This window comes from Mustela nigripes, chromosome 2, assembly GCF_022355385.1.
Source record: "Mustela nigripes isolate SB6536 chromosome 2, MUSNIG.SB6536, whole genome shotgun sequence".
Classification (NCBI taxonomy): domain Eukaryota; kingdom Metazoa; phylum Chordata; class Mammalia; order Carnivora; family Mustelidae; genus Mustela; species Mustela nigripes.
Genome location: NC_081558.1, coordinates 217,252,481 through 217,273,435, shown reverse-complemented (window position 1 = coordinate 217,273,435; position 20,955 = coordinate 217,252,481). Strand labels below are relative to the sequence as shown.

The window sequence follows — 20,955 nt, the reverse complement described above, 5'->3', positions numbered from 1 at the left end:
TGATGGATCAAGAAGATGTGGTATATATACACAATGGAATACTATGCAGCCATCAAAAGAAACGAAATCTTGCCATTTGCGACAACATGGATGGAACTAGAGCGTATCATGCTTAGCGAAATAAGTCAAGCAGAGAAAGACAATATCATATGATCTCCCTGATATGAGGAAGTGGAGATGCAACATGGGGGGTTTGGCAGGGTAGGGAGGGAAAAAATGAAACAAGATGGGATTGGGAGGGAGACAAACCATCAGAGACTCTTAATCTCACAAAACAAACTGAGGGTTGCCGGGGGGAGGGGTGTAGGAAGGATGGGGTGTCTGGGGACTGGACATTGGAGAGGGCGTGTGCTAGGGTGAGTGCTGTGAAGTGTGTAAGCCTGACAATTCACACACCTGTACCCCTGGGGCAAATAATACATTATATGTTAATTTTTGAAAAAGAAGAAAGAAAAAAAAAATTCCTTAAGAGAATTCTTATGAAGCGATAAGAAAAAGGCCACAGTGGGAAGCAGAGGGAATCAACAGAGCATCTCCCAGAGGGGACCCCAACACTCACATGCACCTGTCATCCTCCTGTCCCCCAGAGCAGACAGGGAGGCGAGGGCTGAAGCCACGTCCGCGCTCAGTTTGGACATGGGAACGGCGCACCCATTTGGGGAAACAGAGGTAGGATCTGCGAGGGCCCAAACCCCCGCCCTAAGCTCCCACACGGAGCAGTTCAGATACAAGGTTCCCAGCTGCATGGCCCAGGGCGGCCGGCGGCCAGTAGGACCAGGGAGGGACTCTGCCACCATCACATCGAGAAACTATACGGCCGCAGGATGACATGCAGCGGCCTGTGTGAGTCCCACCGCGACTCCGGATCAGCCTGGGCGGCGGGACGACCGGTCCATGTGCCTCCGTGTGCTTCCGTGTATCCCGGGACATGATCCAGGAGGATGGCCTGAGGCTGCTGGGTGCCGGGCTGACTGGGGAAACCTAGGCTCAGGCTTTCCTCCTGGGTTGTGAAGACACTGAGCTAATGCCCAGAAGTGCCCAGAACGGCACGGGGCAAGCAAGTCTCCGCTGTCACTGCCCTTCAGGATAAACTCACCTGTGGAGGGAGGAGGGAGAGACGCGGGCGCGCGTCGCGTGGCAGGGCAGGGCGTGTGAGGCTGCAGTGGCCTTGGGGACGGGCCCTTATGGGTTTCTCTTACTATTTTTGTTTGAGACTTTATTCATTTGGGAGAGATGCACAGATAGAGACAGAGAGCAGGGCGAGAGGCAGAGGGAGAGGGAGAAGCAGGCTGCCCACCGAGCCGGGGGCCCGACGTGGGGCTCGACCCCAGGACCCGGAGACCATGGCCCGAGCGGAAGGCAGATGCCATCCGAGCCCCAGCCGCCCCCTCACTAGCTGGACATCGCCGTGACGGCTCCAGGTGCCGGAGCCGTGGTTGCTCACGTGGTGCTGCGTCGTTTTCACTTTTTCCTTCTGATGTTCCTCTCAGGGCTCCTTCCCAGCACCATTCCTGCCGCCCCGCCCTGGCCTGGCCCTCTGGTCTTTAGGGGGACAGAACCCTCCCCTGTGGGGGGACGGCCCAGGTCGAGTGTGCTGTCTGGGGACTTGGGTTTCACCACGACATTCCCCGCCCTCCCCTGTGCCGTGAACTTCCTAAGCCCGTTCTGGCAGCTTCCGTGCAGGTCACCTTCCCTCCGTCCTCTGGTCCCCAGCTCGGAGTCCTGTGCACGGACCACGCCACGGGGCACTCAGCGGGACAGCGGGGGCAGAGAGCCCTGGGCCTTGTCCCCCCTGCCCCTCGGTGCCGGCCTGGGAGACCTTACAGAAGGCTCCCGGGCATCGGGGACCCGTCCAGACGCCGCGCTGAGACGCTGCCAGACACAAGCTCAAGGCCGCATGTCCGGGATGACCCAGCTCCTGCGGAAACGCTCAGGGCCGCGCGGAGACTCACTGTGGTGCCGCCCGAACCTGGGGTAGGCAGAGGGGGCCCCGGAGCCCCTCTCGGACCAGTTCCCGAGAACACTCTGTGTGTGTGTGTGAGAGAGAGAGAGAGAGAGAGACAGGGAGGGAGGGACACGGAGTGTGTGAACAGGAGAACAACTGTCCTTCCGGGAGGCTGCGGCGTTGTATGGATGATAACCTGCTCGGGCCGAGCCTGGACAGTCAGGTAAGGACTGGAGTTGACACAGCCTGCAGGTCCTGCTCGGGCTTTCCCAGGCACGTTTTAAAACGACCACTCAGGGGGGTCTCTGGGGGACTCCTCTGGGGGACTCCGCTGGATGAGCATCAGAATCTTGGTTGCAGTGCAGGTCGTGTCTCAGGGTTGGAGGATTGAGCCCCGTGCGGGGGCTCCGCGCTCAGGGGGACCTGCTGGAGATTCCCTCTCCCTCTGCCCCTCCCCCGCCCCAGCCACTGGTTTCCTGGTGGGTAAGAGGTGCTGGTCCTCTGCTGTCTGCCTCCTGCCCATGCGTGAACTGTGACGGAGGAGAGCCCTCCCCTGGCTCATCTAGCATCTTCAGCAGGGCTCTGTTTAAGGAATAAACCTGTGGCTCCACTTCCTTCATGGGGCTGGACTGAAAGCGCCCGTCCAGACGGCGGCTCGTGGGTCTCAGGTCCCCAAAGGCTGTTGAGGTCAGGGTCTGTGCTGCTCCTTCCACAGATCATAATTCAACAGACCAGCTGCAGCCTCGTAACACACTTGGGATTCTAAACGCTTCTCTGCTCTTCGAGACGCCCTCCGTCCACCGCCCGGAACTGGCCCCTCGAGGACCCAGGAGCGGCTGTGCCTCCCACCCTCGGGGCTCCCGCTCTCTCTTCCGGTCCCCCTGGGAGCGCAGGCCGGACCCCGTGGGTGCCTTGCTCCCAGTGCACCAAGGCCTCTGCCCTAGGGGCCCAGAGCTTGCTTTTCCTCTGGGGGGTGGCAGGTAGCCAAGCCAGGTAGCCTGGTGGCACGGACCCCCCACCCCGGCCCACACGCCGCCATCTGTGCCTCTCCTCTGCACGCCCGCCCTGGAGAGTCTCTGCATCTGTTCTAGGGAGGCGGGGCTCGGGTCACCCTGAGGCTCCCCACTCCCACAGCAGCGCTCCAGGACCAGTCTTCACAGCCTCAGCTGCCGGCCAGCTCTGCGGCTCTCCAGCAGGGGCCCCAGCCGGCTGCTCCTCCATCTGCCGCACCCCCTCCACCGGCCTGCTCTGTCCTGCGGGGAGCCCCCTGGTTGACTCTCTCCTGCTGGGAAGGGGCTGGAACCGCAGCAGCCAGGGGGCCTCCTGCATGGCTGATTCCCTGCTTCTCTCCAAGCTGGGGGATGTGGGACAGTGACCGGCTAGGCCGGGCAGCCTCAACAGGTGCGCAGCACACAGGACCCAGGACCTGCTTGATGGCTGTCACCCGAGGTCCCTCTCCCATTCCTGGCTTCCCACAGCCCAAGATGGACATCCCGGCTCGGCTGTGCTCTGAGGAAAAGGTGGCCTCTGCCCTTGGACTCTTTGCGCGTGGGGTGGGAATGGGGAGCGGCAGGGGTGCGGCGCATTCGGCTCACCTGTATTCCCTCTGTGACAGGAGCCCCTTTGGGATTCTCCCAGGCTGAGACCAAGCCATGATCTGTTTCCATGGTTGTAAACAGAGGAAGAAACGCTTGCGCCAAGCCCCTGGAAAGGGGGATCCCAAAAGTTGAAGCAGGGGATGCCTGGTGGCTCAGGCCATGCTCTCGGGGTCCGGGGATCGAGAACGCTTGTCAGGCCTCAGCCAGGAGTCTACTTGTCTGTCCCTCATGGCTGAAGTCCCTCACCAGGACACCTTGTGTTTGAGGGCGGTGCGTGGGGCTAGGGTCCCCAGAGGCTCTCTGGTCCCGCACAGTGGTTGAGAGCCCGGTCAGGCGAGGTGCGCTCTGGCCGCGCAGCTCCCAGGAGTCCTTACAGGTCTCTGGGCCCGGTGTATGCGCTCCCCGCCCCCCCTCCCGTGACAGAAGGAGAATCCCTCCCCCGTGATGCCCCCGAGGGGCCCTTGGATCTTCAGTGGTTTCGCAAACAGCCGGGAGCAGGCTCCTCATCCCCAACTCCAGTCTCGGTGTAAGGTCACTTAGCACGTGCTTGTCTGTAAGGACCCCTCCCTAGGCCCCCCGCACACAGGAGCCAGCTCCGAGTGCTCTGGGACCTCAGGGAGCCCCTCCCGTGCCCGGCTAGGGCCTCCCCTGCCACACTCAGCCCTCGGGAAGGCCGTGTGCAGGCCTTACTGGACCCCACAGGTATGATCTGAGGGGGTCAGGCCCCCTCCAGACTGTGGAGGGGGTCCCTTCAACCACCTGCCAGATTCTCCCGGGGGCAGAGCTGAAAACGCCCCCACCCCCGGTCGTCCCACCTTCCAGACGCCCCGTGCATTCCTTCCGCCCGCTCTCCCCAAAACTCGCTCCTCCTGGGGTGTTCCCACGGCTGTGGGGCTCTGCCCTGGAGTAGGCGGGGCTGGAGCCGGACCTGATGATGTCACCCACTTCCTCGGAGACACCCAGGACCACTGGGGCTCTTCCCTGGGTTTTTAGCCTCTAGGAAGCACTTTTGTCAAGAGGAGCTTCTCTTTCCGGAAGCTCCCTGCTGTGCGGGTTACCTGGACTGCTCGGCGGTCCCAGGCGCTCCGTGAAACATGAGGAGACGTGAGAAGAAGGGTGATTTCCAGAGCATAAAGTTGTGATTTCCTACCATTTCCTCGTGGGATTGCCCTTACAGAAGCAGCCCTGCTTCCTCTTACAACCTGGGGTGTGTGCTGGTGTGTGGACATGTGTGCACCCTAGTGTGTCCGTGCACACAGAGGTGCATGAGCAAACACACGCGTGTACCTGTGTCTGCGTGTGCTGGTGTGCTGCACGTGTGTGTGTGTACATACACCCCCCCAGCTTCTTACATCAGGGGGCCAGGAGCTGGTGCCAATGAATGGGGTCTCCCCCGCAGAGCCAAAGCAGAGGTGGTGTGTGTCCCCAGAGCAGGTGCGCCTCCTGATGAAGCATGGCCCACCCCCGGGTGACCCAGATGTGTGCGAGACTCTGTGGAGTCTGAGGGTGCCTTCCACAACTGCCCGTCTCTGCCTGTGGACAGTCGTGCTGCACCAGGTCCCAGCACACGAGCCCAGCTGCGTGCGTAGGGGACGAGGGTCTGGCCCAAGCCTGCCATTCCCAAGCACCAAGAGTATGGGGCCCTCGGGTTTTGTCTCCTGGGAAAAGAGCACTCCCTCTCCCCAGATCCCACCGCGCGCGCGCGCGCGTGTGTGTGTGTGTGTGAGAATGTGTGTGTTGGCACACGTGTTCTGAGGACCAATATTTTTACTTTTTAGAGGTTTATTGATTATTTGAGAGAGAGCAAGCATGCGAGGCGGGGGCAGAGAGAGAATCTCCAGCACGCTCCCCGCTGAGCGTGGAGCCCAACGCGGGGCTCGATCTCATGGCCTTGAGCTCATGACCTGAGCCGACACCTAGAGTGGGAGGCTCAATCGACCGAGCCCCCCAAGCGCCCCTCTGAGGACAACATTTTTAAAAACGAGTCTAGACGTGGGACTTGAGGGAGAGCCCCTCTGAGCTGGTCTCAGGTGCCCTGAGCAGAACGTGGACGTGGGCCTGTCCCTGCCGCCAGGGCCACATGGGAGCAGAGCAGGAGGCACATCATTGGCAGCTGCTCCCTGAGCACAGGTGACACCAGGCTTCTTTCAGCTCGATTTATTTTCACAAGACAGAAGTGAGAGCCTGGGCAGCTCTCGGTTCTAACAAGAGTTCTTTTCTTTATAAAGAAGAAAAATTGTTCCTTGATTTTCTCCACAGAATGAATTTGTTGTTACAAAAAAATAATTTTTAATATATACATGCCTACTTTGGAAAACCTTTTTGTTCTTGATGGCTTTTAAGACCCATGTTTAGGCAGAGGGCGGCTGGGCACGTCCCCCGCTGATTCTCCCCTTGCCCTTGCCTGATGGCCTCTCTCCTTTCCGATTTCCCCTTCCTGAAGCATCTTACATGAAATGGAGAAGCCTGGGAAGCATGACCTGCAGGAGGCCCCCCGAGGGGGCAGTCCCTGTGGGCGGGTGGCTCGGCGTCCCCCGCTTCCCGGGGGGAACGTGAGCACGCTGGAGACAACGTTTACCCTGTGGATGTTTCCTCCCTCTCGGCGACAGCAGCAATGTTAAGAGACACACATGGCGCCTGCAGCATTTTATCTAGAAAGTACCACCGTCAGGGCAGGTGCAGACACGCCCACGTACAAAGCAATCGCCACAGAGTGTGGCGGACACAGCCGGTTGTTCAGAACGCAGACTGGTAAAGTTTCAGGTAGCTTGCCCATCCCCACCCCACCCCCACAGGCTCCCATAGGCCAAAAATACCTCTATCCTGGACTACATAAAGCTTGTGAGTAGCAAAACTTGTAAAAATGAAGTGTACAAAAGGAAACACCCATATAATACATTTGCACCCTGTAGAGAATTCATCACTCTTTGAAACTGGCCAACAGGCAGGCAGGACCCATCCGTCAGTTTGGGAAAAGAGCCCCGACGTCCATCACACGCACCGAGCTGGGGGTCCGCGTGGTTTTCCAAAGAGAGAGGCTCATTCACAGTTACAGTACTTGGCGACCGTCTCTGTGGCTCAGAAGCCAGTGGCATTTCCCGGCATCTAGGTGAGTCACATTTGATTGTCACAACGTACGAATCTCACGGGTCTGAGACAATACATACAGGCGGACCAGAGGCATTTCTTCGTGGCCTCAGGTAGCTCAGTTTAACTTAACACGGCTTAGTGCATTTCAGGGCCTTATCGTTCGACATCGGTCCCGTCACTTTTGAAACAGGAAGTTAAGAAACTGAAAAGTTGACGAGAAAAGAAAACTCCAGGAGGACGTGTCATTGCAGAGCTTAAAAATGTTAAGCAATGCCATGGTCTTTGAAAAGAATATTTGGCTGCTGACCGGGCTGGCTGGTGTCCACGTCTCTGGCCATCTCCTACCCTGTGCAGCTCATGGGGATGCCACCAATTTCACGGAATTGGACGGCAGCAAATGCTCGTGTTCAGACTGAGTTCATGTGTGTCCACCCCTCGGCCAAGCAGAACACAGCGTGTCATCTACCCTCCCCTTCCCTGCACTGGGGTGTCCCGGCCCTGACAGATGAGGGTGTAGAACCCGCCCCGGGGCCCCGGGCGCTCACAGAGGCTCTCTTTCCAGCAGGAGCTCACTCGCTGGAGACAGGAGCGGGCACCTGGGCCATGGACACGCCATGTCCAGAGAGGAAGCGGGCAGGCATGCCAGGCCCACTGCTGTCCCGCCAAGCCTGGTTAGACTGGGGGAGTGTTAGAAGCCACGGGATGCCACGGGACACCGAGCGCGGCATGCAGGGGTCGCTGAGAACCTGGAAGCGTGAGCTGCCGTGCACGGTTGGACAGCTCGGCTGAGGATGAGCAGGCCGGAAAGATTCTGCGTGGCTTGTCCCGTCAGTGCCCCAGCGGAGGAAGCGACATGGAGTGTGACGGCCCCGAGATCGCCCCGAACGCGCGCCCCACTCTTGGCTCAGCTCAACGGTGACGCTAACTAAACGCGGGGAAGGAAAAGGCTCCCGTGCCTTGGAGGGGGCGTAGCCGGGGCGGACGAGGGGAGACTCTGGGTGGATCGGGGGCCGCACGTGCGGTGTTTACGACTAAGTGTAGTTTACATTGTTGGTTTATGTTGCTGTTTGTGGTTTGTACATTCGGAACGCCTCTCTTCCGCTAGACTCTGTGCTTCTCGAGGACAGGGACTGTGAGGACACCTCAAGGAGGGCTGCGCTGCCACCAAGCACCGGGTGGCCAGGGTCACTTCTTGCTTTGGATGAACTGCAAACGAGGACATGCTTTCTGACCGGCTCCGCCCTTCCCCAGCACCTCCTGGCCCGCCGGCAGTGGGGACGGTCACTTACACGGCCCTCTCGGAGTCCCCCAGTGCTGGTAGCAGCCACAGGCAGCTTTGAAGTCCCTGGAACTCCCCAGAGGGAGATACACAGGCTGGGGCCCTCCCCCCCAGGGAGCCAAGAGATGAGCCACCAGCAGCCCCCAGGCTCTGAGCTCAGCCTATGGGGTGCCGGCAGGGGATGCCAGGGCCTGGTGCCTGAGTGCACCCCAACCACGGCCAGCCCGCACGGTCCAAACGCTCGGCCTTAATTTGGACATTGACTTCAGCAACAGAGGAGGCTCCGCTGTGGGGCGTGAGGAGGAAAGAAAAGCGCTGTTCTGATTGATTTAAAAAATTAAAGTTCCCCTCTCCCTTTCCCTTCTGCGGTGGATGAAAAGCAACCTATCCCCCTCCGAAAACAAACAAAACCCCCAAGCATTCATGGTGTAGACTTTATTGCTCTCAAGGTCTTGGCACTAAGTGCGCAAGCTCATCTGTTAGATGGGGAGGGACTCGCTGAGATTTCACGCCCACTGGCCCTGGTCTCCGTGCGGGCGGGACTCTGCGCGGCGCGCTCGGCGACCCCGGCGGGCTCACCGGGCGCGCCGCAACCCCGAGGGCAGAGAACTCATCGAGAGCTGGGGGTTAAACGGGTGGGAGATCTAAATCTGCGTCTTGCAGGTGACGCGTCTGGGCTTGGGGACATCCCCGGGGCTGGGGAGTTACTGACACACACAGATGGCCGCGCTGCGGATGGGCAGGCCCTCCCGGCAGTGCGGGGTCTCAGCTGGGAAGGAGGGGAGCTGTGCTTGAACACAGGGGGGCTGTCCTGCCTCTGCCTCATGGGGGCTGAGCCCCACCACGCCCTTCACCCCGGCGACCACCCAGAATCCAACAGCGTCCCCCTAGAGAGCATGTGCTGTCTCCAGAAACCCTCCGGAAACACAGACTTTGGCCCGATGCGTAAGTACTCGCCCAATTTCATTTCTGTCGTTCCCATGCCTCTTTCCTCCACCTCCTCTCCTAGGAAATTCCACCTGCCTCTCTTGGGAATGCTGGTTCCAGGCCACCAGAGCCAACACCGCTAGTGCTCCTTCCCTTGCTAAACCGGGCGAGGGAGTGTTGACTTGGAAACCACACACCTGAGGCTTAGGAAGGAAGTCCGGCGGCCCCGCGGGCAGCAGCGGGAGGCTTGAGCTGAGCCCGGGGAGCCGGCTGCTGGGGGCCCCCCACGCTCCTCCTTCACCAGCCCAGCGGCCCTAGCCCCACGGCTCCATCTGCGGAACATGCAGCTCCCTGGGGCCGGGACCCACGACAGGTCACGGGGAGACACCCCATGGCGGGGGCGAGGCAGCTGAGGGTGAGCAGTACCCCCAAGCCCCCGGGGTGATGCCGGCCACACAGGAGCAGGCCACCCCTGGGACCGGGGCCTGCTTGGGGGAGGCAGGCAGGCAGGCAGAGTGCGGGCGAGGCTCCCCACGGCTGCTTCTCATCGGGGAGCCGAGCCACCGATGGGCCAACTGTAAAAATAAAACCTCCCGAAGCCGACGAGCTCCACGTGAGCAGTCTGCAGCCAGAAGAGGTTCGCTGGTGGCCGCTCTTTACACCAGCATCCCAGGGCCCCGTGGGGTGCAGGGGTGCAGCCACTGGGGGAAGGGGCCCCTAAACTATAAAAACAGACGCAAGGTACCCGCGCACGGGGTTAGGGAGGAGACGGGAAAGCAGGGGTCTGACCGTGAAATGGGGCTACCCGTCCATCCGACACGCGGTGTGCTCAGCCCCCGGAGCGCTCTGCACGCCCAGCTCATGGGCGAGCGCGGAGCAGAGGCGCTGGGCGCTCCGGGGGCCTGGGACCTCCATGGACCCCCTTCCGGGAGGACAGGGAAAGTTCGCTGAGGGGAGGGGAGGCGGCGAAGGGCCCGGGTGAGTTCCCGAAATAACCGATCAAAACGAAATGGGATCTAAGTTTAAGCAGAGAAAGCGTCCAAAGGCCCCCTCTGGCAGCAGAATCTCTCGAGATGACATCAGGGTGGGACCCGTGACCCAGGCGTGGCTGCCCCCCGCCCCCGCACACACGCGGCCCCTGCGCCAGGCTCCGTGGTGGACTCGGCCCCACGCAGGGGTGCAGCCGGAGTCTTCCTCTGCAGGGGCCTCCGACGGCTTCGCTCTTGGCTCAAGGTTTCCTGGTCAATATTAGTCACCAGTTATTAAGAAAAATCGTTTCTAAGGGTCTTTTGTTCCGATCTGTGTGTGTTGTTCTGTGTCTAATTGAGTTAATGGACACCACCGTCAGGTTACGTGTGCACCATCACTGCCGGTAATTACTCCTTTTTCTTAAATTCCTGGTTTCCGTAGCTAGAGCCTTTTTCTATTTCAGTTACTCCTATTAGTCGGCGGACTCCAAAGGACGCTTTAAGACAGGAGAAAGGCAAGGTTAGACCAGCCGATTGGCCGTCCAGTCGGAAAACCTGACGGTGGGGTAGGGCAGTCCCGACCTTTTGCCTCTGACCTTCCGTGGGGTCAGCAAGCCAGCCCTCTCCCTGCTCCCTCCCCGCTCCCACGCGGGGCCAGCCTGGTCTGAGGGGCACAGGGGGTGGGCCTGGTGTGGGAGAGCCTGAGTGTCCGACCATCGACCATCGACCATCGACTAAGGCTCCAGGGACATCCTGAGGTCCCAGAACTGTGTGCAGGGCTGTAAAGTAATGGCCTTGTCCTCAGAGACCCCCAGACCACCTCGCAGACCCAGGAGCCTGACCCCAGCAGCAGCACACGTTGCCACGAGAGCAGGTAGGTAGGCAGATGGCCCTGGGACGCACGACCCTGTGGCGTAGCAGACAGGCTGGAAAGACTCTGGGGGACCCCGCTCCCGACAGGCCAGCCACCTCGACGGCTCCCAGGCTCCAGCACAGAAGACCCCCAGCCCGAGCCGCGTCCTTCACATCCGTTACCTGCCCCGACAAGCCCCAGGAACGTCAGGATCAGGAGGGGCGAGCCGCTCGCAAAGACGCCCAAGACACAACTGAAGAGAGGAGACAGGAGGACGGTGGCCCAGGACAGGAAGTTCAGGAGTGTCCAGGGCCGGCGCGGGGGCTTGAACTGCTGTCCTGGGAACGTGCCCTTCTGGTTGTACATCTCTTGCAAGGCGTCCTGGAAGAGTCGGGAGATGGAGCTGCCACCGGCTCAGCCCCACGTCTACACCTGGGAGTGGCGGAAGGATCCTGCCTGCGGGTGCTGGGAGGGTCTGGGAGGGGAGCTCAGCTCGCCCCCTGCCCTGAAGACCGACTCGCCACAGCGCCCACGTGGGCCGTGGCTTCTTCCAGGCAGCAGCTCCGTCCCCTTCAGAGCTGGGACACAGGCCAGGAAGCGTAGCTGGTACGCACACTGCGTCCGCCCAGGGCACACGGGCTCGTGCACGCTCGGTCTGGCTCACTGAGAGGACACGCAGGGCCCGGCCGGCTGAGCGGATCTCGCGACTCTCCGAGCTCACGTCCTCCGCTTCTCCCGACTCCCCATGGACCCCCCCTCCCCCCTCCCCTTGCAGGGCTCTGCTGGAACAGACAGGGTCTCAGCCACCAGCCTCCAGACCCCCCAGCCGCATCCAGCCTGTGCCCCCTCCCTGAAGCCTGCCAGGCACTCGGCCACTGTAGCCCAGACTCACGTGGCCAGGGAAGAGCAGCCCTGGAGTGAGGACTCCATCCTGCTTCCCTCCCCGCCCGACTTCCCGCCACTCCCTGACTGTGCAGCGGGACAGAGGGCAAGAGGCCGGGAGGCCCGGGAACCCCCCACCCCCGGCCCACACCCCCCACCGGTCCGCTCCCACATCTGCGGAACAGGGAAACCACCTCTGTGGTCCAGTTCCAGGTTATGCCTGGTGCTAACGGGAGCTGTCGATGCCTCTGGGAAGCTGTCACATCCGCTCAAAGCACTGAGTCTGGCCACAGCTGGGTCTGCACCTTGCCTGGGCCTGAGCACGAGCCCCATGTTGGGGGTAGACTTTACTTGGATTAAAAAATTAAATTAAGGGGCACCTGGGTGGCTCAGTGGGTTAAATCCTCTGCCTTCGGCACAGGTCATGATCCCAGATTCCTGGGATTGAGCCCCATGTGGGGCTCTCTGCTCAGCGGGGAGCCTGCTTCCTCCTCTCTCTCTGCCTGCCTCTCTGCCTGCTTGTGATCTCTGTCTGTCAAATAAATAAATAAAATCTTTTTAAAAAAACTAAATTAAGTTTAAAAATGTCTGGGGGGCTCAGTCGGTTGAGCGTCCAGCTCCTGGTTTCAGCTCAGGTCATGATCTCGGGGTGGTGGGATCAAGCCCCGCGTCGGGCTCCTTGCTGTGTGGAGGCTGCCCCTCCCTCCCGCCCTCTAAAAATAAACAAATAAATAAATAAAATTTTTAAAAAAGGTCTTTTTAAAAAAACCTGAAAGGAGTGAATTAAACCTATTTATGTCAGTGTTGACAGATATAAACACGATAGTGACTGACAAAAGAAAAAATAGAACACCTTAATGTCCTTAATATAAATTAAACCGTTAAGTGACACAAAAAATGACTAAAAATGTTACCATGTATTTCAGTAGTATAGAAAAACATGGCAAATAATAGAAAAATATCTATGTTTTCAAAAGTCATCTATGTCAAAGCTTGTCCCTTGCTACATCTGTGTTAGATGATTCTAGAAGGTGAACCTTAGGGACAGAGATGAGGCCCCTACTCCGGCACCCCCAGAGGCTGCTGGGTCCCGGCTGGGCCCTCTGTCCTCCACCCCCGACACGCTGCAGGTGCACCCAACAGGTGTGTGCGTGCAAACACAGTCCCCACGTGGCCCGCACGCGCACCGCCGCCCGCCGTGTCGACACACTGCATCCACACGATCTGGTTCTGCAGATGAAACGCAGTCGGTTCACCACGACTGCACCATCGCAGATGAACACACACACTGTCCTGTTTCCTAATGACACAGTTACGTTACTTCTCCTCTTCTGTTGAATAACACTGTTGCACACAATTGTCTATCGTAAGAGTTAAAACCCTCACAAGCTGCCTGGCTTCGGAGACGGACTGTCTTCTGCAGCCTCCTGTGCTCAAGATCTCTCTGCCTTTCTGTCTACCTACACGCGAATGCTGCATTTCTTTCCCACTAGGCTTTATTTCTCTTCTGGAGAGACTCACCTTCTTGGAAATCGTACATTCATTTTATCTGAGATTTCCAGCGCAGGAACATGGCGCTGGTGATCCTCCTCCTGTCTCCTGTGCTCCTCCGGGCTCACCTTTTCATTTCTGTGGATGCTGTCCCTCTTCTAACGGGACAGGCTTGTCCACCGTTTTCTACGTTGTTAGTATTTTTATTTTTATGTTCTTCTTTTTATTTATTTTACTTTTTTTTATTTTGTTAGTATTTTTAAAGGAAAAGCATTTGGTACAGTTGATAACACGCTTTTGTAGCTTTGCTTTCTGTTCAAATGATGAATGCTATGTTTATATTATGTTCTTTGTTCTAGTCTCTCTGGGTTTACTCTATTTTTAACACATGTATGCATACGTGCATGTCAGTGTGCGTGTGACTATTAGGATAAAACGTGTGTAAGGCGTTTATAAGAGGCCCCGGCGCATAGTAAGGTGTGTCTAATGTCAACTTCACAGTCACTCCCTCGTGGGAACGACTTCCCCTCTCTCCGGTTATTCTAAGATCTCACAGTCTTCCGCGTCCCGCGATTTCAGATCAGTAGGGACGGATTTCTCTTTATTTCCCTGTTCCAGAAACACAGTTTCTGGAACCCGACGGATGCCAGGAGCTCACCGTTGTCAGCTCTGACACCTGCCCCCCACCACTCCTGTCCCTTTCTGAACCTGCCAGTAGTCACAGAGCGGACCTCTCGGCCTGTGCTCTGCGTCTGCTAAACTTCCTTTCCTGTCCGTGCTTCTGCTGTGCTACCTTCTGAGTAATCTCCTCGAAGTCTTCCAGGTCACTCTCTCTTCCGCTGGACCCAATCTGTCATTTAACCTACTAACTAACACTTCACCGTCAGTGACTCGGTTTTTGCTGCCTGTAAATTCTACCTGGTTCTTCTCAAATCTTTTTCTCCGTGGGCGTTACTCTTTTCGGGTCCTTCTTCGTGCTCAGTCACTTCAAACAAACTGATTTTAGTCTCTGCGGATCCGCTGGCGAACGTCCTCCGTTCTGTGTCCGTGCGGCGCTGCACACGTGCTCTGTTCTGTGCTCGTCTCTTGTGCTCGGGACCTGACCCACGGAAACCTGTGTTTACCTGCATTTCTCCAGCTCTCTGTGTGCTTTTCTCGGGAACTCTGGAGTGCTTTGTCTAGAACCACTTGTTGACATTTCGGCTCTGCTCTCCCTGAACTATGTCGCTGGGATAAATTCAAACCGCAAACCCCTCTGAGCACCGGCCTGTGATCACGAGGTATCAGGGAGACCTTGTGGAGACCCAGAGGAGAAAGGAGAACATCGAAGTCTGTTTCCTGTGTGGGCAGGTTGGTTTCTTTTAATTCACGGTGCGAGGGCAAAACTCTCAAAAGTCTCTGCCTGCAACGAGCTCAACCCTACCTTCTGTTTCCGGGCGGGCATTCGAACCCAAGACTCCAGGGTAAGGGTGAGGGACCAGCAAACGCCATCGCAGGGTGGGGCGTCCCCAAGTTCACAGGCTTACACCCGGCTTTCAGCTCTCCCTTCCTTTTGGACCCTTAGAGATGTCCCTTATTTTCTTAAAAGCTCACCCGTGCCTTTAAAAGGGAACCTGTTGTATGTGGAAAGGATCTTGTCTCTCTCTAAGCGCCCCCAATGCTGAAGATGAAGATACCGTGTCCTGTGTGTTCATGTGTATAAAACAAGCTGGTGTGAAGTTTCAGGGCAGGGCGTGCTGCGGGGGGGAGCGGAGAAGGATCCGTGCTTGGCACACGGATCTCCTCACGTCACCTACACTGCGTCTCTTGCATAAATCACACACACACTATGTGCAGGCTGTAGATCTATCCACTTTTACGAGAAAACGCGAAACCAGTGTGATAGTGTGGCAGCCACAGTTGTACGTCATCCTTCCTACTTTTCTCTAGTGTGCTGAGTTCTCACAAGTCAAGAAACATGCAAGATGCTGGAAAGAAGGTGGGAAGTGGTTGAGAGCCGCATGTTCTCCCTCTCCAGACGTCCGCGTGCACGCCCCGCCTGCCCCGTGAGCCGCCCCGCCGAAACCTCTTCCCGAGACCCCCAGGGAAGAGGAGAGCCGCATGCCTTTACCTTCTCCTGGTACAGTTTATGAAGCCACTGGGCCGCTTCCTTCTCATCCAGTGGGATCTCTTCCAGAGGAAACCTCCTGTTTGGGGAAGAAGATTGAAAGCCAAGTGGCTTCCCCGTGGGAGGGCATCAAACAGGAGAGGGGGGTCGTCGCTGGCCCGCCTTTCCTGGTCGTGCCTCACAAGTTCCAAGGCCACATAGACAGCAAAGACATCCACCCCGGGCACAGAGGAACTGACCCCTGCAGGACCACGGGGGCCACGGAGGGAGGGGTGCTTGTGAGCACTGTAAGGGAACAGATCACGCCCCCATTTCCACGGAGAAGGGTGCACATTTGTGAGCTGCAACAGGAGTTTTGGTCTTTCTTAATAGTTCATTCTTAGGAAATAATCAAATCTGACAGTGTCTACCATCAGGCCAAGAGGATTGTATTTCACCAATGAGATCTACTTGCTCCGAATATGAAAAGCAAGAGAGATTCAGAACTTTAATCTGAACTCACAAACAGCTGACTCCAGAGAAGACACAATTTATTTATATCCCTAATCACCAGGGGATCACCGGCCCAGGAGCGCAGGTGTCTTGGGGTGGGGGGGGGGGGACAAGCAGGGCAAGGGCAGGAAGGGCTGTCCACCGCAGCCGCAGTTCCTGAGGCCGCCGGCAGGGGGCGCGGGGGGACATGCGTGAGAAGGAATAACCTTGGCGGTGTTCTTCCCGCAGGGCCGCCCACCCCTGGGATCGAGGCGGGTGCCACTCTCACGCAGCCTCTGGAGAGTGCTGGACGCCCACGGGGAGTGAGGGAAAGGCGGAACCCTCTACACGAAAGTGCTCTAACTCCCGGACCCACGGGTGAGGAGACCAAGTCTGGAAGGGTGGGCTGCTGAGGGACGCGCCCACGGGCTTCCCACCCACCCACCTGGCCACACCACTCTGGTTCTGGTCTGTGTCCCGTCCTGGCCACACCCAGGCTCTAGTGTCAGTCAGCGACGCGCAGTACAAAGTGTATAAATTAAGAATTTAAAAGCACGATACAAAACTAAACTATGAGGGCGCCTGAGTGGTTCAGTGGGTTAAGCCTCTGCCTCCAGCTCAGGTCATGATCTTGGGGTCCTGGGATTGAGCCCCGCATCGGCCTCTCTGCTCTGCAGGGAGCCTGCTCCCCCCCCCCCCCCCCCCCCCCTCCCCCCCCCCCACCTGTGAACCCCTCCTGGAAAAAAAAAAAAAAAAAACTTTAAAAAAAAAAAAAAAAAAAAAGTCCGCTCCCGGAGCGGACTCGAGTCCCTTGAAGAATGTTGAAGAATGCTGACCCCAAACGAACTCGGGGAGGCTCAGGCCACCACCCCCGGATGCCCCTGGCCTTGTCCCCGCACAACTTCACCAGCAGGGGAATAGGAAAAGGACTCCAAAGAGGAAACTTCCATGAGCCCAAGAAAGCTTTGGCTTGTTTGATGACAAGCATGTTCCAGACTCACTGGACACTGCTTTCCTCCAAATTTGCCAAATGGTAAGTACCACAAAACAGCACATTGACGCTTTTAGACATTCTAAGAACATGTCTGTTAAAATAAAGTTAGGTAAAGTGTAGTTTCAGGCTTTCCGCAACAAAGGGGGAAATGAACAGAAGGCTCAGGTCTTCTCCTGCGGAGGTGATGGTCCCTTAGAGGGGCAGTGCTACCGGTGGGGTGGCCGTGAGCACGGGCCTGGAGCCGGATCAGGAGGGCTCCCCCAACCCTGCCACCTGCTGGCTAGGACCTGGGCCACCCTGCTCCCCAAACACCCCAGGACCAGGAAGGGTGAGCACCGGCACAGAGGCCACCACAGCTGTCACTGTCCTGGACCACAGCAGGTGCTCTCATACGAACCACAGCGAGGGCTGGAGGCTGCCAGGACCAGTAAGTCCCAGGAAAGCTGCCTGGTCCCTGCTGGTTCCAGAGATCTAAGGGCAAGGACGCCGGCTCTGTACCTCCTCTGAGCCAATCCACTGCAAGCCGCAGGAGAAAAAGCCCCCTGGCTTATTCTTAACATTCACAAAATTACTCCTGCATTGGGGGGTGAAACTGCTTTAGATGGGGTCACATGAGGGGGGCCTCTGAGAGCTCTGGGGGCCAGGCTGAGCGGGGCGGAGACCCAGTCAGAGCTGGTGGGTGACAGACCAGGGGAGCTGACCCCACACGTGGTTTAGGCACATGCCGCCGGTCCTGCCTTCCTGCACACGGTGAAGGAACCTGGAGAGGCGGGCCGGCAAGTTCAACTGAGCTGATCCAGTGCAGAGGGGGACCTGGAGGGCCCGCCCACCATTATGCTTTGAGCTGAGGCCAAAGTCAAAACCCCCACTATTAAGAACACCAGGCGCAGGGCTGGGACAGCTCCCCCAGCTCCCACTTCTGCCTGTGGGAATCTGAGTCGTGGTCCAAGCTGGAGCCAAGCCTCTTTTAAAGGGCCTCTGTGCTCCCTGCGGCAAGAGAGGCTGCCCCACCCTCGGGGCGTCCAGAACATTCTGCCTTCACCCCGCACCCACCCCTTCACCTTGTAGGAGAGCTAGTGCTTGTGTCTGTCCCCACATGTGCAGTCCCGGGGTGCAGGCTGTCTCCAGGCTGCACGGGGAGGGCCCGGTGCCAAGGGCTGGGGACGCGGGGAGGGGCGGCTCACCTCACACACATGTCGGCCTCGTACTTCTTCCCGTAGAGGATTCCCAGCAAAGACGGGTTCTTATTTCCACGGAAGTTCAGCGTGACGTCGTAGACCGCGGCCACTGCAGGGATGGGGGGGGCGTGAGACCGGGGCCTGCACCGCACCCATGCCCGCACCCATGCCCGCACCCATGCCCACACCTGCACCCTGCTCAGCCCCGCACCCGGCTCGGCCCCGCACCTGCACACGACTCAGCCCCGCACCCCGCTGGGCCCCACAGGCTCCTCTCTGCATACGTGGGGGCGCTCAGTACTGCATTTACTGACATCTGTTTTCAGATTTAGGGTCTGGCTGCTGTTTGTTCCCCGTGTTCTATGTCCTATATTTGATCTTGTCCCCTTTGGCACTCATTAGATAGATAGTATTTTCCCCTTTAGAATAAGGTTTTCACTCACATCACTTTTTCACTCCGTGTATCTGTCACCTGTACATCAACCAGCCTTCCATCGCCTCAGAGACGCCAGGGCCAGCCGACACATGGTCACTGTGCTCACTGGCTCCCCGTCCCAGCCCCTGCTGCCCTCTCTCTACACGGCCTGGCTGTCCCTTGTGTAGCTTTGGATACATCATGACTTCCCGGTCTCGCTGCCCTGCAGAGCCCAGAGCATGCACGGCCACCTCTGGCTGGCCCTCACCTGTCCCTCGCAGGCACTGGACCGCCGTGGTGAAGCCCTTGGTGCGAGGCAGCAGGTGGTACTTGAGCACGGGGAGCCCCTTGGACAGGGCCACCTCCATGCTGACGCGGTGCTTCTTCTCCGTGAAGCGTGTGCCCTCGCAGTACAGGAGGAACTGCCACATGAGAGTGGACAAGGTCATCCCAGGCGACGGGCTCACAGAGCGCGTGCTGCTCAATTCGCAGCGAGGACGGAGCACTCCAGGGACCGGTGGGGCATCATGTACAACGTGACTTTATTTAGGGTGTGACCCACGCTCCGGCCACGCACTGCCCCTCGCAGAACAGCTGAGCCACGACCCTGATTCTCGAGGACCGAGAAAGACCACTTTCTGGAAGGAATGCAAACAGGAAGATGCCCGGGCAGCAGCCTCCTCACCAGGGGGCGGAAAATCGGAAGTCTCTTATTCCTCTGCCTCCCCGGGGGGATTAGAAATGCCACTAAGTAGCCAGTTTTCAAAGGCCTCCTGCCAGAGACCAGAAAGCTCAGAAAGGGAAACAATGTTCACACCGACAGCCTGCCATTGTTTCTGATGGGGCGGGGGTCTCAGACTCCTGGAAGGGGCTGGAAACACAGGCGGAAGCCCCCGCCCCAGGGGCCTGAGGGGTGCTTGTTCTGAAGGGCAGGCTAAGTCTTCTTTGAAGTACAAGTTGATCCCCAGAACCAGAGGGTCCCTGGGGTCTGCTCTGCAGCCTGGCTCCCCAGAAGCTCCCCCTGCACCCAGCCAGGAGCCAGGCAGGTGTCCCAGGACAGCGGATGCAGGAAGGGAGGCTCGCTCCCTCTCCAGGTGCCTTCAGTGGGGCTCTGGGTCTGCACTGGGGCAGAGGGAAGTGGGTGAGCTGGGAGGGGCCCCCCAGCCTGCAAGCTCAGAGGGGGAGGGGCCTGGCCCTGCTGTGACCTTGCTCCTGGGGTCGGGTCAGGTTCTCATGGGCTGCAGCGCATGCGCATCGCAGAGGCTGTGCACTCACCCACATGTACTCGGGGTAGTCGGACAAGCGCTTCAGCCCCTCGATGACGGTGTCCCGGTCCTCCTCCCATTTCCGCTTGCAGAAGACGATCTCCAGGAAGTACCACGTCCAGCCGATGAGCGGCACGTAAAGCAGCTCCCTCTTTGCGAGGACTTTGGAACTCTGGAGGGAGGGGGAAGGTGGTGAGAGTCCAGACCCTCGCAGGCACCCCTGGGACCGGCTTGGTGTTTGGTGACTTTGCCGTCAATGAGGCGGCCCTGCTCTGAACGTGCCCGCTGATTTCCACATGACCCCAAGGGGCAGGCATGCCGTCCGACAGACAAGGAAACTGAGGCACAGGCCTGGCGGAGGGAGGGGTTGCCTGCTCTGGCCGCGAGGACCGGGGCTCCCCGAGGGTGACCTTAGATGACCCATATGGCTGCTTTGTCTGCAGCGCCTGCTCAGCCGGCCTCAGGCGGCCCTGCTGTGGCCCTGCTGTTTCCCTGCAACTGCTCGGCTGGCCAAGGGAGCTCTGGGCTCTCGATACGCAAGGTTTGTGGGAAGCAGAGCAATAAGCCTGAGCTCAGGACAAGCTCTGGAGAGCTGAGGGCTGACCTGACCTGACCTGACCTCAGACTCTGGGCTCAGAGGACTCAGGGGCTACACTGGAAGGGAAGAAAACCCCAGACCCCATGTCACTCACCCCCCAAATCCCCCGGGATTTTGGACCCCTCGCACTTCCCCAGGTCCCCCGTGTGGCTCACCCCCAGCACCTCCCAGGACCCCGCACTGCTCACCCCCAGCACGCCAAAGCGCTCACACATGGTCCACCCGCAGAGGAAGTCAATTTCGAAGTTGTGGTTGAGGATGATGACCACGTGCTCCTTGCCGAAACGGTCGACCGTGGCCTGGTCCGTGAACAGCGTGCATTCCGTACAGGACCACCACTCCAGCAGCATAACCAGCTCTGCGGACACAGGGGAGCGGGGTCAGCAGGTGCGGGGGGCTGGGCTCGGCTCCACGCCCCCCGCTGCAGGAGGGGCCGGCCAAGCCCATGCTCAGGGCACTTTACAGGACGTTCATCCAGGGTGGGGCTTCCGGCTACAAATGAGTTTTGATGGTTCATATTTCATAAATTTAATTTTCCAAAGTTATAATGATCTTTTCTAAGCCCAAGTCAGGGAGAACACAAATGGAAAGCAGAAGTGGAGGAAAACCGTCATCTTAGACGGACGCCTTCCCGTCCTATTATGATTCCCACAGTCACATTTTATCCACAGAATGGGAGGTCAGGGATGGGTGCACACACACAGCCAGCCCCAGCAGTGTAGCAGTGTGGCAGTGCCCACCGTGGCCAGGCGTGCCCAGAAAGGTGACCCCACAGACCGGGAAGCCTGACCTTCGGGCTCAGGATCACTGCAGGGAAGCCCCGTTGTTTTTGTGCTGGACCAGTCTACCCATCTTCTGATGGGACTGGCCCTCAGGGATGGAGGCCAGGACCTG

At 58.6% G+C, this 20,955-nt stretch overlaps 1 protein-coding gene across 3 annotated transcripts in view; it reads right to left on the bottom strand.

Moving 5' to 3' along the window:
* Window positions 1-8,332: 8,332 nt before the first annotated feature.
* AGPAT3 (1-acylglycerol-3-phosphate O-acyltransferase 3) overlaps window positions 8,333-20,955 on the bottom strand; it is an 80,905-nt gene continuing 68,282 nt past the window's right edge. For 2 of the 3 annotated variants that reach the window (XM_059392461.1, XM_059392462.1), the window contains exons 3-9: window positions 20,250-20,419; window positions 19,474-19,635; window positions 18,467-18,620; window positions 17,790-17,892; window positions 15,144-15,219; window positions 10,843-11,041; window positions 8,333-10,304 (exon numbers count right to left, since the gene is read on the bottom strand). In XM_059392461.1, the coding sequence (XP_059248444.1) occupies window positions 10,216-10,304; window positions 10,843-11,041; window positions 15,144-15,219; window positions 17,790-17,892; window positions 18,467-18,620; window positions 19,474-19,635; window positions 20,250-20,419 (953 nt within the window). In that variant the 3' untranslated portion in view covers window positions 8,333-10,215. Of the gene's footprint in view, window positions 10,305-10,842; window positions 11,042-14,912; window positions 15,001-15,143; window positions 15,220-17,789; window positions 17,893-18,466; window positions 18,621-19,473; window positions 19,636-20,249; window positions 20,420-20,955 lie in introns of those variants that run through there. The other variant, XM_059392464.1, reaches the window with a different exon arrangement.